This window comes from Schistocerca gregaria, chromosome 6 (genome assembly GCF_023897955.1).
Source record: "Schistocerca gregaria isolate iqSchGreg1 chromosome 6, iqSchGreg1.2, whole genome shotgun sequence".
In the NCBI taxonomy this organism is placed as follows: Eukaryota; Metazoa; Arthropoda; class Insecta; order Orthoptera; family Acrididae; genus Schistocerca; species Schistocerca gregaria.
The window spans coordinates 142,293,941-142,310,241 of record NC_064925.1 but is presented as its reverse complement, the minus strand read 5'-3'; the positions used below and the strand labels follow the sequence as shown (position 1 = coordinate 142,310,241).

The window sequence follows — 16,301 nt, the reverse complement described above, 5'->3', positions numbered from 1 at the left end:
GAACAGCTGATGGATTACCTCAAAATTCATAACATCTATGACGAATGTCAGTCAGGCTTTCGAAAGCACATAGTACAGCAACTGCATTAATCAAAGTAACTGATGACATTAAACATGCTATGGACAGACGTGAAGCTACTATCCTAACACTGCTTGACTTTAGCAAGGCTTTTGAAACAGTTGACTTCGATATATTACTAATTAAAATGAAACAGCTGAATTTCTCAAACAGCGCAATACACTGGTTTGACAGCTACCTCAAAAACAGAAGCCAACAAGTCATTTGTGGGTCGGAAAAGTCATCATGGAAAAGTGTGCGCTCTGGAGTTCCCCAAGGCTCCGTCCTTGGTCCACTACTCTTCTCGCTGTACATTAATGATATTTCTTCAGTGATTCACTCCTGCACCTACCATCTATATGCCGACGACATCCAACTGTACATAAGTGCAAGCCCCAAAAACATTGCTGGCGCAGTAGCGGGTATGAACGCAGATCTTTGCTCTGTTTCTCGATGGGCACAGAACCTAGGTCTGAAACGAAACCCCAAGAAATCCCAGGTCATACTTATGTCTCATCCAAAGTTAATCAGCCGGTACTTTCGCGAAACAGTCCCTACAACACTCCTCAATGGTACCCAACTACCATACCAAAAACAGTAAAAGACCTTGGAATAATCTTGGATAAACACCTAAACTGGGAAGAACAAACAATCACAGCTTGCCGGAAATCGCTCTCCTCCCTACATGCAATTCAAAAATTTAGAAAAATATTTCCAACCCATGTTAAACAAAAATTAGTCCAAACACTAGTCTTGCCTAATCTTTACTACTGCAATGTAGTTCAACACGGCACAAATAGTGAAAATTCTAGATGCCTCGAGCTAGTGATGAATGCTTGCGTTAGATACGTGTGCAATATTTGGTTGTATGATCATATCAGTCCTTCATACTCCCAGATAGGTTGGATACGCCCACATAAGGCACGCGATCTCCACATGATGTGCTTACTTCATCGATTTCTTAGCCACTGGTGCCCCCAATACTTATCTTCTCACGTTAAACACCTATCATCATTCCACAATCGCAATACCAGATCGGATACGTCTAGCATCTTGGCTGTACCTTTACATAACACGAAATCTTTCTCCGTGTCATTCTCCATCTCAGCCATACGACTATTGAACGCACTCCACTGTGAACAGCGTCTTATCCAGAACTACTCAACATTCAAGAGGGAACTCAAAACTTACATATTAGGGACGGTATAGCCACCATTGTTGTGCCCCTCCCATCTCTTTCTTTCTCCTCTCCATCACAGCTGCGAATTTTACCATTCTATTTCTCTTCCTCTAACCTATCTACCTCTTATATATCTGTTTCACCCCATTCTATCGTCTTATGTCTCTGCTCGATGAGAATAACTCACAAGCTGCAAGAATAATACGAGAAAATTCCCAACTAACAATGGAACTGACATTCACAAAAGAAAAGTATGTTTACTTTCATATACATAGTCACTATTATTATTATTATTATCATTATTATTCTTGATTGTTATAATTATTTTTTATTGTTATAATTATCATTGTACTACTCTTATAATCTCTATTTTTTCTTTAACGTCAATACTGCATAATACGTTATATGTCCTTAATGTTATGTAAAAACTGTAACTCTTTCAATCTGAGTATGCCTGGTTAGGTGTAAGATATCGAACAACAGTAACTTGATGCTACACTCAGTAACTCCTGTTTTAAATGATGACTTGTGAATAACACTGAATAATGTTTTATAACACTATATGAATACTTTGTAAGTGGCCAATGAGTGCCAATACACTATATGAATACTTTGTAACTAGCCAATGAATGTCACTAATCCAATAGCTCCTGCTTTAAATGATGACTTGTGAATAACACTGAATAATGTTTTGTAACACTATATGAATACTCTGTAACTAGCTAATGAGTGCCAATAATTGTTCATATCGGTTGATACATTAGTGTAATTCTATGATGACTAGCATAAGACTTAATGTGTCCTTCACCTTCTGACCTAATTACGGCAATATCCGTTTATCCTGTTCATCCTCATGATCATGGTGCACTATATTGGTTTTTGCACTAATTCTACGTTGCTGTAAGAGTATGGATTCTACAAGAATATGGTGTTGACATATCAAGCTGTCCACAACCTTGAACGATGGAGATGTTATTATGGTCCCACTGTTTGGTGTACCTAATGTACTATCAAAATGATAACATTGAATATTAATACAACATCTTACTGTCTTGGATACGCTGATAAATACTTCAGGAAAGAGAACTTCAGATTATCTCACTTGGTGTTGTGCTTCTGTAGAAAGATATGGACTTTCAGTGCAGCTATGTGCAACATACTGTGCTACAGCCATGCTGCAATCCTTCCCATTCCTTTCCTAGTTCCTGTAAAATAGTCAAGGCTTATACAATGCATTTAAATTCTTGTAAAATGATAAAAAATTTTATCGTGCGTGTGCACGCTATTTTGTTAATATATTTTGTACTAATTGTGTATATACTTTGTCATTTCTGAATATGTTTTGTACTCAGTGCGTGTGCACTCTATTTTGTTAATATATTTTGTTCTCATTGCGTATATACTTTGTCATTTCGGAATATGTTTTGTACTCAGTGCATGTGCACTCTATTTAATTTCTTAATATGTTCTGCACTTATCAATGATGTATATACTCTGCGACTGTAAACACAGTAACCAAATAGATTATAGAAAAATTTGTTGCTCATGGCAAGTCCAATTGACTCACTATCGCTGCCGAATTTTTGCCCCCCAGTGAAGGGTTATGTAAGAGGTCCATAATTAAAGAATTTTTTGCTAGCGCACTCGTGCTGATGTAATTTCGATGTATTGCTTACGCGCTGCCTGCGATATGTAAGCTAGAAGAGAATATGAGACCAAAGAGCAGTATTGACTGCAGTAGTAACTGTGTAGCAGTAGGAGTAAGTTGTTGCTAGCGAGCAGTCGTGTCTGGTGTATCGTGTTGGCTGGGCCGGTCGTGTGCAGCGATGGCAGAGCCTGAGCGTTATAGGATAAGGTAAAAGCAGCCTCGCGCATATGTAGTATTGTTACATCAAGTCCCATGTAAATGTTTTTAAAAAAATCTGTTAATAATAATCTTTCTCATAAAAAGTAACTTTTGACATTTATCTCAATTTAAAGAATTCACTAATTTGTCCAATCCTTGTCAATCCCGATTATTGAAAAGAAAAGTCAGTCCTTTTCTTTTTTATAAGACAAATCTATCGGCCAGCATTGCACTTAGCTGCGCCAGGAAAATTTCTTATAGGAGCAGATATATACGCGTTATTCGGCGACCTAATTAAGGTAAGATTTTTCAGCTTATTCAGAATGATGTATCACGGCCATGACGCAGCATTGCTGACGTCCAAAATTTACCAGGTTAACTTGACTGTTATAACATCCCAGCTTCCTCAACCAAATTATAACATCCCAGGACTTTCTGCACCAAATTAAAACATTTCAGCTCCTCAACACCAAATTAAAACGTTGCATTAGGAGGTGTCTGCTTCGTGCAAAAGTTCTTGAGTTCATGTTGACGACAACAAGTAATTCTTCATTACAGACGTTTATTTACAAACAGAACTGACAGACTTCACAGACTCAACAACTGACTCTCCGAGCTAACCGCACTGCATATCCGAACTGGCAACTGACAACTCCTAGGTGTATTAATATCTTTCCAAACAATGAGAGTTTTTGACAATGTTTTGTTTACAATACGATAGCAATTCACGACTTAAAACTAAATTAGACATTACAGAATTTTAGTACAGATTAAAGTAAGTAAAAGGATCAGTACATATAAATTCTTACAAGCATAATTTCCAAATAGATTTTATAACATTTTTCTACCAGCTTCTGGATAACCTTCACCAGATTTGTACCGATGTTTCCAGAAATATCTTGACATTTGATTCTGGATATTTCTTGAGTGATTTAGAACAACTATTTATATGTAAAATGATTTAAATCGTGTTTCAAAACGTAAATAAATCTTTTTAGCAATATTTCTTGATACAAATCGTCTTTCAAAATTAGGTTATGAAACAGTTTTCACAAGTTTTCGTATTTTTGCGATCATAATATAGAATTTCTCCATAGAAAGCTCCAGAAGTGTGCATTAAACGTTCATTTAGAGACTTTCTCTTTTACTGGAGAGTTTTTAAAAGTATCTTGTCCATATTATACGAAATAATTTAGCTCAAAACTGATAATTTATACAATTAATCAGAGCTACAGCAAACAGTGAGTCTTTCTTTTACAAAATGAAATATAATTACAAAATTGAATGAAAATAGGTTACTAACACTAATATATATTTACATTAATTCTATTTTTGTTCTCTCTGTGAAAAATGTCCTAATATTGACACAGTACAATATTTAAACATCACCAAAGTTTCCCTTTACATTTTGCATATCTGTATCGACATCCCCTAAAAGTCTACAGTATCGAATACTTCAATATGTCCCAATATGTCCTGTAATGTTACACTGTCAATTATTGAAAGGTTATAGGTTTGTCACATTGTATTATATTTTCACTGTTGGGTAGTTACGCTAAATGAGAGTATTATTCATATTATTTTATTTTGTGGGGAGGTTACACAGGGGTGAGGGATGCAGCACCGGTGCAGCTGCGAGCTGTGATGAAGGCTGTGATCTGGCTTGGAGTACGATTTACCTGTGGAACTGGTGCTGTCTGTGATTTACCCACCTCCTGAAATTACATTATACAGTGTGGCGCGCCAATGGCAAAGGCAACTTGAAATGATGACGTGAAACGGCGCCTTTCAGTGTGTGTTAGTTGATTGACAGTTGTCCAAGGAGCACGCATGCCCGTAATAATCGTTACGAGACAAATTAAAAGTGCTGCTACATTTTGTAACACGAAGGTTACTCGATTGAAGTAGGCCTGAAGTTGACGTAGTGTATTGTCAAAATGGTAGCCTAAAAATAAAACCTAAATAACGGCGACTGGTATTGTTTTATTGGACTAAAAGTTTGGTGTGCCACGTATTAGTATCGCTTGGTTAGCGCTATGTTATGTTTCTTCTAAGTATTGGATATAATTGTTTGTTGTACTGGTAAGGTATGGCTGTCTGTGTCTCAGAAATATTTGCGTATTCATAGACTCAAGAACGGAATGAGGAACATAACCTCCTTAAAATAGCCACTGAGGATGAAGTTCAGAACCATCTCCGGCAGCTACCCATGCCACAATAAGTTTCAACAATCTTCTTAGTTAAACACAGAATGAAAGACATACGTAACTCGGAGTTTGCAAATTACGAGCTGGCAAGCTGTTCAGCGTGAGACGTCGAACCCACCACAATGTTTCCCGTCAAGGTGCCCAATGATAGGCACCTTACATCCGACGTAAATAACCTGTTACTGTTGTGAAATAAAAATATTTGATTCTAGTATTGTTATCTCTTTGAGTGTAACATTCCTCCACAGAGGCAGAACGAGAGAAGTAACGAAGATGAATTTTACAGTCACTGGTGGTTATTAATGATGGATGGGGATTACAACACTAGAATTGGAAACCCACTCTGAATTTTCATTTACATTAAATTAATGTGTAAAGTCACAGAGAAATAATATTGAATATACTGGGACTACGAAAGTAGTTATGAAAGATACTGCCCCATAATGTGCAAGCGTTCAATGTATGCCACAGTGAGCTACCTGAAATTGATATGATGATTCCGATTACTAACGCAAAAAATTTCAATAACAACGTGTCATTGTCATGCACAAAAATTGATTATTGCTTGCTGGTGATCTGTTGCGTCTGAAACTATTCGTATAAATATAATGACTTATCTTAGCAGCCATTGCTGATCAGTGCAACTATTGTAGCTAATTTAAAATCCTACAGGAACCATCAAATTCGGAAGTCTGACGTTTCTGGTTTCTGTGATACAATCTGTTCCTGCCAACACAAAAAATGAGAATCAGCCACACATTGATTTATTTCATATTGGTAAATAAGGAATTCGTTAAATGTTACTGGACAACATCCTGTTTCACTGAATGCCAGTAGTTAACTTCATAATAACCTGATTCAAATCTATATTTAACCATTTTAAGTCATTGTTGTCCCTGAACTGTGGCGGAGGAACTTTGTCAAAATTTCACCCTTAATGAGTCAATCAGATTTATCCGCTTTTCTTGTTAGGCAGTGATTCACATGTCATGTGAAACGACGATAACATTCGAGACATTAAAAGCTGAAAATTACTGTAATATTAATCAGTTTATAGAACACGTCAACATACGAGGGACGTTTGATAAATAATGCAATGCATTTTTTTCTGAATGTTAATCGGTTTCATTCTGGATTCCAGTATACCATATTATCCCGTACTCTTTCGGGTATAGAACCCTATTTTTCAACATGATATCCTTTCAATGTGACGACCTTATGTCATCTTACCGGAAGGCTTTGTATACCTGCATGTTACCACTCTTCTGGTCGACGTCAGAGCCAACTTCTTGCAGCAGCATCAATAACCTCCGCATCATCCACGTACTGCTTACCGCGGAGTGCATACTTCATGAGGCCCAACAGACGGAAAACGGAAGTTGAAAGATCCGGGCTGTAGGGTGGATGAGGAAGAACAATCAAATGAAGTTTTGCGGGCTCTTCTCGGAGGGCTCACTTGTATGAGGCCTTGATTTTTCATGTAGAAGAAGCAGGTCCAAATTTTCTGGCGACGAATACTCCGAAGTCATTTTTTTTTCCTTTTGGTTTCCTTAGGCTGCGTACGGCCGGCGGGCATGTGGGAGATCGGTATGCTTAGCGCGATCTCTTTGTTGTGATGACAGACGCCTCCTGCAACGACTCATCGTGCTTTTGTTCTCTGCCAGGTCTGCGTAGACACTCTGCAAGCGCCTATTACAGGCTGGAAACGTACCTCGGTTAAAGACGCCATTCTGGGGCTACTCATAGTGCCGCCACCTGTGTGAACTCCATACAAGTATAAGGGCTCAAGTAGGAATATTCCACGTTGGATGAAACCAAATACTACATTTCCTCAACCGAAAATGGCCGAGAGAAAAAAACAGGTTGCCCGCCTTTACCTGCTACTTCCCAACAGAGTCAGCGACAGTTACAATGACACAGAAAGCGCAAAACAATACTACATGCAGGGATACCTTACTGCATACATAATGTCGTTTCACAGATTTGTACGACAACTGACAGTTTCTGATAACTGACAAATTAACTTATATAAAAACTTTAACAGCGATAATTGACATCCGAAAATCACCAATTGGCACATGTCTGAGGAAACAACATCTGTTTTTACGACGAAAAACTATGCTGGCCTCACATTTCCTCTAACAAATGGTTCAGCTGGCTCTGAGCGCTGTCTAACTTAACATCTGAGGCTATCACTCCCTTAGAACTTAGAACTACTTAAAGCTAACCAACCTAAGGATATCACACTCCTCCATGCCCGAGACAGGATTCGAACCTGCGACCGTAGCGGTCGCGCGGATCCGCACTGAAGCGCCTAGAATCGCTCGACCACCGCGGCTTGCGCTTCCACGAACAACACCAACGGTTTCCAGTTTCAGTGGTAATGAAGATAATAAATAGGCTTATCCCACAGTGATGTATAGGCGCGTCAGCGAAAACGTACAACATAAGTCTTCAGAGTTCTTATCTGGGGAGAAACGAAATATTTCTACACGCGTAAGAGTCTTACGAGCATTCCTGAAGTGAGCTTTACTGTGCCGTTTTCATGAAAAAATGTGTATAAGAATAAGAAAAATATGGGTTCTTTGTTTGTAATGCAAATAAAATGACATCCTCTTTTAAGGTAATATACAGAGTGTAAAAAAATGTGTCGACAATTCTGAGAAGTAGTACTATTGATCAAAGAAAGAAAACACGTCCGCTAAACATAAGTTCGAGAACATTCCCTTTCTGATATATAGGCATTTACTCACAGGAGGTGTTGACATTTTGTTGCGGAAATTAGCATAGTCGTTGCGTTGGCGCTCTGTCGACAGGGTTGGAAATATGTTTTAATGTATTCCAATATCTCAGTACCCTGTGTACACATTAGTCTGAGCATTATGAAATCTGCAGTAAGCTGCGTGGTTCGAGTTCGTCACACTGTAATTTTCCAACAACCTTAAGAGGCGTTCTAGAGGTACTCACTGAGAGGAGTCCCATTATTGCCTTTTGTGGAACCAGGAAACCTGTGCTCCTAGGACCCTGAACAAATCCGCAGCAAAGCTTATTACATGGTTTTCTGCGAAGTGGACATTTTTCAATGTAGAGGTCCGGGATTGTACCTCATTTCTATTTGCCGAATCAAAGTAGAAATCATTTTCGAAAAATCAATTGTTGAGTAGAATGCCGCCATTAGTACAAAAGTATTATAAAACAGAAAAGAAAACATAGTGGACAATACGTGCTTAATATAGCACAGTAAGAATAAACACAAGAGCGAAGTCACTGGAATAAATACTAGTGCACTGTAATACATAGCTACAGGTGCGATTAGTTTATCAGGCAGCAGTAATCACTGGTACTACATAATATCTCGAACCACACATCTGAAAGGAAACGAACTAGAATGCTGCTATACAGGAAAATACAAAAGCAGACACCCTTTTCCGTGACACGTTCACTGGATATGTTTTCCTCGTTTCAGTGCGAATGAGAAACTCTCGAAACATTAGACACTTCTTTTGAACACTGTGTATAAGATGTTTTTAGTAAATTAATTACACCAAGATGATAAAAGCTTTTGAATGTTGTGAAGAGAATATTATTTATACAAGCTCATGTCAGCATTAAAGGTCAGAAATTCATAGCAAGAGCTCGTTTCCAGACTCAAGAGCCTAGAACCGCTCGGCCACAGCGGCCGGCCATTTTACAAGAAAATATTTCTTAAGTACATCTCAATTTAACAAGACAGTCTATATGTTTTGGGAAAGTTTTATTGGCTCGATATTTTGACGTGCAATTATAGGCATTTGAATTTTGTAAAAACTTATTAAAATGTGCATATTCCGTTACAGGTTATATTTATCTCACTGTATGATCTTTCTTTTAAAACGGTTATTACTAATTATGTAGTATATTGCTCTTGTCGAAAAGTTATTTTATCTATGATAGATATAGTCAGACGTGATTTGTCTTGACAGCACCTGTTCCCTTTCTTAGTGAGAAAAAATCGCATCTTTTGCAAGGTGCATCAAACCTGCCTTCGGTGACAAGGTTACGACGGCTACAAACTCGAGTACAGGAACAAACCTTTCTCCTGAGTGAAAGAACCACGCCTCCGACTGCCACTGGCTGACACAGGCGACCTAGAAGTAGACCAGTTCTAGGAGTGGACAGTACCGCAGCGGAAGGCCGCCCACTGTGGCACTGACCGCCGCCCACGTTCCACTACGATATAAAAGACAGGTGCCCGCGGTCTGCAGGTACAGTCTGCTCCCACAGCAACAACCTTATCCACACAGCAACATGAAGTTCTTGGTAAGTTGCTGTGTTCTTCTAGAGAGTCAAACATAATCAGTACATTGACTTAACTGCGTAATGTCAGTAGATCGAAATCACTTGAGAACTTGAGTACTGTATTACAAGGCGTACCAACACCAACTATGTCGAGTGAATTGTTACTAGGACCTTCCCGCTGCGAATGGATCGTATATGAAGGTCCATGCCTTTTTCATCCACATCTGTAGTCCGCAACCAGGTGTGCGATATTTGTCTTATTGTTACAATTCGTTAGCGGATATTTAGCACTAGCTGCTGAACAAACCTGAATCACTCTAATTACACTTTTTTGATCACTATCCGATACGTGTGCAGCACCAGCTAATATCTCCTTCAACTGATCCTATAATTTGGTCCATCAGAATAGTGGTAGCAAATGTTACTGTGGTGCAGTACCAATTTTCAAACCTTCCATCTTTAGAAGCTAATCATTTATACGAGACTTCAACGCTATGTAAACAATCCCCAGATGAGGGGCGCATCAATTCTTTGTGTATTCCCTTTATTCTGTTTAAAGATGGCCCACCAACAGAAAAGGTAGCGTTTTTCGAGGGCACATACAACTTTCTAGTTCTCCATTGTAACAAAATAACGTGACTTTGTTATATGAGATAACCTATGTAGTGATTGGCTATGAGAGAACTGTATCATGGCCGAGATAGTGTCTATTTACCGTTGTTAGGCGATGTAGCTCAGGTAGTATTTCATTGCTATCTGTGCATAATGTGAAGAAAGTGCACAGAATCCTGATCACACATGTTTACATGCCCCAGTAATTTTTTGTTATAGATTAATAATGACGTTCGCGATATATCAAAGCCATTGCTAAACGTGTAAGATATACTATCTGGTATTGTTAGTGTTCAGACTAGGCTGAATAATGTATTTCAAACTAATGGGAAGTTATTTTATTGCAAAAAAATGGTTCAAATAGCTCTGAGCACTATGGGACTCAACTGCTGAGGTCATGAGTCCCCTAGAACATAGAACTACTTAAATCTAACTAACCTAAGGACAACACACACATCCATGCCCGAGGCAGGATTCGAACCTGCGACCGTAGCGGTCGCGCGGTTCCATACTGTATCGCCAGAACCGCTCGGCCACCAGCGGTAGGCCTTTTATTGTAGAAATAAGTGTCATTTGTTATTTTCTGTATTTCATCTATGTACCAACAATACTTCGCTGAGTTTAAGGCAACAGCATGGCAAATAGTCAATAGGAGGTAATGTTGGCTATAATTACGTTGCTGCATAAATCGGACCTGATTTGGTTCCCACACACTCTCCTCTCCAGAACAATGGGTTTCAGCAGATTTCCTACGAGAATTACTTTTTGCCTCTCTGTTCAAGACAAGTTCGTTAGAAGCATTGTGCAGCTTCTGTATGTGTGACGCAACATGAACTTAGAGTGTACGATCGATTCCGTGTTGCATCACTTGAAAAATCCTGTTCTGATTTATAGTCTGTTGGTGAACGTGTCCGCGGCTTGCTTACCTGAATACGAGCTGTACTGTTGTGAAATCTGATGGTCACAGTCCCAACAAAAAGTAATTGAAAAATGATCAGAATTTCGCCTCACTATATAAGGCTGCACAAAATATGGATGTTGAATTACTCCAGAACATTCTTATGAAACTGCCAACAATGGAATATGCTTCCCCCGGTTTCGTGAAACCGTACATTACCGAGATTTTTGGCCATACAGTGGCGCCTGATTTACCTTGTGCAACAGAAAATTGCATAAAAAATTACGAATGCGTAGCAACCGCGTAGTTGAAATCACTACAGTCAATTTTGATCCTGCACGGTGATAGCGAAGAACTTACGAGTGATCACTGAAATACTGAACTAAATCAAGAATGAATGGTTGTGTTCCCTGTAAATTACAGAATATCATTGTTAGTGTCCCTGTACAGGAATCCATGTGAAAGCTCTGTTGTACAACTCATCTCATACTCTGACTAGAATCCACAAATGTATCAGTGCAATTAAAAATATACAAATCTACTTTTGAACAGCAGGATGTACCTAGTGGAAATGCACTATAGAATATGGGGGCACTTCAGAAACTGTTATATGGGAATAGACTGTGTACCCATATCTGTTACGTATTTAAAACTTAGCCGGCCGAGGTGGCCGAGTTGTTCTAGGCACTGCAGTCCAGAACCGCGCCACTGCTCCATGCCCCGGTCATGGATGTGTGTGATTTCCTTAGGTTAGTTAGGTTTAAGTAGTTCTACGTTCTAGGGGTCTGATGTCCTCAGACGTTAAGTCCCATAGTGCTCAGAGCCATTTGAACCATTTAAGACTTAGTTGAGTGCAACATAATGTCTATGCGTCACTTTAGGATTCCCTTCTCACAATGACCTGTAAAAATGTTGCCAATTGATGCCCTTCACTTAGACAGACTAGAGCAATAGACTAGATTGAACGAGGTGCAGTTCCACAATGTACCTGTGGCTATAATAACCGGGACGATCACACAGTACTTTGTTTCGCTATTTTCCGTTGCCTCGGTTAGTTTCTTCCTTAATCGATGTTATATCGTCCTTGTAACTGAGTGATGATCGGAACATTATCAACACTCGACACCTTACATCTCTGGAAGCCTCCTAGAACGTAATGAAACATTAGAGTATCCAAGATATTTTAGATCATCTTACATATAAGACCTAAATGGAACATTTGGAGCAGGAAACTGATTAAAAAAAAAAGTCAACTTATTTCCATCGAAGTGTGGTCGATCCAATTTCACAGCTTTCACAGCTCGCACGTTACTTCACTACATCACTATTACATACTCTAGCAGCCAGATGCCATCTCAGATCTGTTTACAGGAAGGACTAGTACTGAAAATCTAGCTATATCTGTCAGTAGCTAGCGACAGTAACCAATCGTTTGCAGAAGGACTAATGAAATATCTTGATTGTAGGTGTCTCTACGAGAAGCCGACTTGGCACTTATTTAATATTTTCCTGCTCACTTTTAACCATGTGCACTGTCAGGAGCAGAGGATTTCAAGATAGTCTTCAGCTATATTTAGGTTTCTATGTTTGCATAAATTGCCTCAACTGAGCACGAGAGGACTTCTGGCAGCACATGTAACTATTAATGTAACTGAATGTCACACAAGTCCGACAGAACAGATAGCACTCATTTACATTAATATAATGGAGCTCGATTTCTTTGTGACATATGCTTCGGTGCCGTTGCACAAATATCGTTCTAATCCCCTACGGGAATGAAGAATTTCCAAGTAGGAGGTATAATGGACGAGTAGACACTTGCAAACAGCGAGCGATAAGACGAGAATTTGGGTCGGATGGTGTGCGTGTCCAGGCAGCTGAGACGGCTAAAGAAACCTTCATAGAAGAGCAGAACTTCCGGGTTCGAGCCCCGATCAGGCAAAATTTTTCAACTTCTGTCATTGTAATACTGAAATTTTCTTTGTAGTTCGTAGTCGTGATTTGCCACTTACCCAGTTTCTCTTTTTCCCCTTCCTCTAATTCTGAAAATCAAATATCTTTTACTTAATGCTGCACTACACTGTAAAGTGACTGAGACAAATGACAATATATTTCATTATTGCCACCAAATCTGTAAACAACGGTGACGATAGGAACGTTTTACCAGTCCTTCAGTTTCTTGACAATAGAACTCTGCTTAATGATCAAGCAGCCATTCCATGACCGCTTTGTGGAAGTTATCTTCGTTGGAAAATTTGCGACTTCTGCCAAACAGTTCTTCTATTGGCTGTGGAGTGTGGTCTGTGCTTGACTTCGATGGCCTGTTTTCACGATGAGCATCAACTGCGTCGTGAGTTCTTGGTCAAATTGTTGGCACCATTTCACTATGACTTGGCTCGATATTACTTCTGGTCAATATATAACTAGAATTTCATTGTGAATCTGTGTAGAATTTGTATGAACTGTCAAGAGGAATAGTACTGTACTGTCCCACATACTTCGACATTGAGGTATTACCACTCCATCTGACTTGCACACTGTGATGCTCTCGTTAATCGTACCACAGCACAACTCGGTCGGCTGGAGACCGAGAACAAGTGCTCTCTTCTGACTGTGAACTCCTCTTTTTCCTCAGTACTTTTAGGTTCGAACTACATCTGTAACTTACTGTCGTGCTGCGCATTCGGTAACTTTATGCTCTCTATGTTAACGACGAATGGGTGGAAGATGGCCAAGGGATCTGTTGCCGTAAGAATCTGGACAGGCAAAGAAAAGATTACTAGACACAAATTGAGTTTAAATAAAGTTATTGTACTCAACTTACTCTGAGAAGCTGCTACATGACTGTCACTTGTTACAGCCGTAGCTAGCTACAAGCAGAGACCTGAATATTTGCTAGTAGGGCTATGACAATTTGGAATAGTGTTTGGCACCAACCAGCAACACGAATTCTCACTGGAAGCACGGAACTACAAGTAGAAGCAGAGAACTGGTCTTAAGGTGACGGCAGCTTATAACATCGTCCTGTCTGTTCTGGAGCTTCTTTAACGGCAGCGATGTTCAAAGCGCCGCTCTTGGCACGATCAAGAATCTTCGAAGGGCCGGATCTGGCAGTATCGTTAAGCTACGACACTACACATGATTTTTCAAGTCCCCTCGTAGATACATGACGTATTTTAACGCTTTATTGCCTATTTATGCCCCGGTCCTTTCTTTCAAATGCTGATAATCTAGTCTCGCCAGGGTATTGCTAATACTCTATGTGCAGCAACGTCAAGTAAACCCTAGCGTATGTTATTCGTTCATGATCTTGGAGTCGCTGTCCAAACTGTGTCATGAGGCTCCTTGCACTTATGAGTGCTCTTTAGCATCGGACATTAACAGATGGAACCCTCTCTCACCCATTCGAATATTGCGTGATGCTACCTGGGAAATTTTAGATCTTTTCGTGGAGCTGCTGAGGGCGCAAAGGTTGAGTATGTTGTTGGTGGTGTCAGCGAGTGACAGCCGCGTCGCGTCGCCTTTTGCAGGTGGTCGTGCTGGTGGCGTGTGTGGCGATAGTGTCCTGCCAGCAGGAGCTGCAGCGCGAGAAGCGTGGATACCTGGGCCTGGGGGCCGGACTGCTGGCCGCCCCCGCCGTCGCCGCCCCCGCTGTGGTCGCCGCCCCCGCAGTCGCCGCCGTCGCTGCACCCGCAGTTGTCGCCGGACCCGCCATCGGCTACGGATATGGCTACCTCGGCGGTGTCCACGGAAGGCTGGTGCACGGTTGAAGCGCCTCCCTCTCTAAGCTCCGTGTGCTGGGTTTCTTTGTTGCTGTGGCCTCATTAAAGCTCCTTTTTGTAATTTAACATACTGTGTTTCTTTCTTCAATTTCTCTCTTAACGTACCAAAGTACCTACATCTTAGTATCATGATTTTACATCACCCATGGAGTTAACAGAGAAAGGTGGGGCCATCCACATGATACAATTAATGGTTACAATGTGTGTCCCAGTTCCTTGAATACTATGGCTATGAAAAATAAAACAAATTGATGTTCACAAAATCACTGAAATAATCCAAAGAAGAGTCTTTCCCCAAATCAAAACATAGCTGAAATCGTTTTAAACGTATTTTATAAAAGTCACTGTAGTCCTTTATTGGAGTTGCATTTAGTACTGCAGTATAATTTTCTTGGGTTCCTTAATCGCCTCGTTTCATTGCCATATTCAGTTTCGGGAATAACCAGACGTTGGTTGGAGCCAGATCCGGACATATAGTTGTGATCCATTTGCCAGCCAAAATCTGGTGCTCATACTTAGCTTTGTGTGGTGGGGTGTCCTCGCGGAAGTGCAACCAGGAACTTGCCTCTCGGTATTAGGGTCGAATTCGACGAATTCTCGCGCAGAGACGCTGGAGGACTCAAACAACTCGATGTTACCTCAGTGTTCCACTGCCATTTTCTGAAGAGTGTCAGAGACGTAGTGTCGAATTCCCAGGTAGGATGCCAGCTGCAGAAATTCTTTGACTTTCTACACAGCTTTTCTTGAAGCTTCAAGGATAGTAACGTCGCTGCTCGATGACACTTCAGTTTGTAATTTCACATAACAAGAAGTCCTAACGGAACTGGGGCGCAGATGCTGTGTATATAAGATTCTGTGCCAATATGCAACATGTTTTGTAGAGAAATGCACGTGAAGTGGATTAAATTAAAGAAACAAGCAGCTATTAGTCATCTGTTAAATTGCAACGTGACAACTAATCGCGCAGACGTGTTGTGAACTGCTCTTTTAGGTGTGGGTGGTACGACTGCACCTGTTACGAGGATAGTCGTTGCTTTTCTGTAGTACGGCTCCTGTAAGCTACCGTCTGTAGTAAATGGATTCTCAAGTTCGTGTGGTCCACGAAATTACTGGCCCCTTAAATTTACTGCCGGGTATTAATAATTTCTAGTGGAATAATTGACCAACCAGTAAAAATTAGCATGCAACGGATAACGCAATACTAATTTTTTGAGCGGCTACAGAACGTACGTATACAGGGCTTATGAGACGACATATAATAGGTTTCATTTTCTTAATTTCGTGACTGAGGTACTGATTTTGAGCTATTGTCTATGATGAGGGAGCAAATAATTAGCAAAAGATATGGCGTAAAAGATATTTATTCAACATCAATGGCGTTTAAACTACTGGACTTATTTCTGTTGCAATGAACATGATCACAATTGCTCTCCCTAGTTA

The 16,301-nt window shown here is 40.1% G+C and overlaps 1 protein-coding gene across 2 annotated transcripts in view; it reads left to right on the top strand.

Annotated features, from left to right (window-relative positions):
• The window catches only part of LOC126278665 (cuticle protein 64-like), a 69,088-nt gene extending 54,161 nt beyond the window's left edge, over positions 1-14,927 (top strand). Inside the window, exons 1-2 of one of the 2 annotated variants that reach the window (XM_049978900.1) lie at positions 9,542-9,590; positions 14,610-14,927. In XM_049978900.1, the coding sequence (XP_049834857.1) occupies positions 9,579-9,590; positions 14,610-14,849 (252 nt within the window). In that variant the 5' untranslated portion in view covers positions 9,542-9,578 and the 3' untranslated portion in view covers positions 14,850-14,927. Of the gene's footprint in view, positions 1-9,541; positions 9,591-14,609 lie in introns of those variants that run through there. The other variant, XM_049978903.1, reaches the window with a different exon arrangement.
• Positions 14,928-16,301: the final 1,374 nt, after the last annotated feature.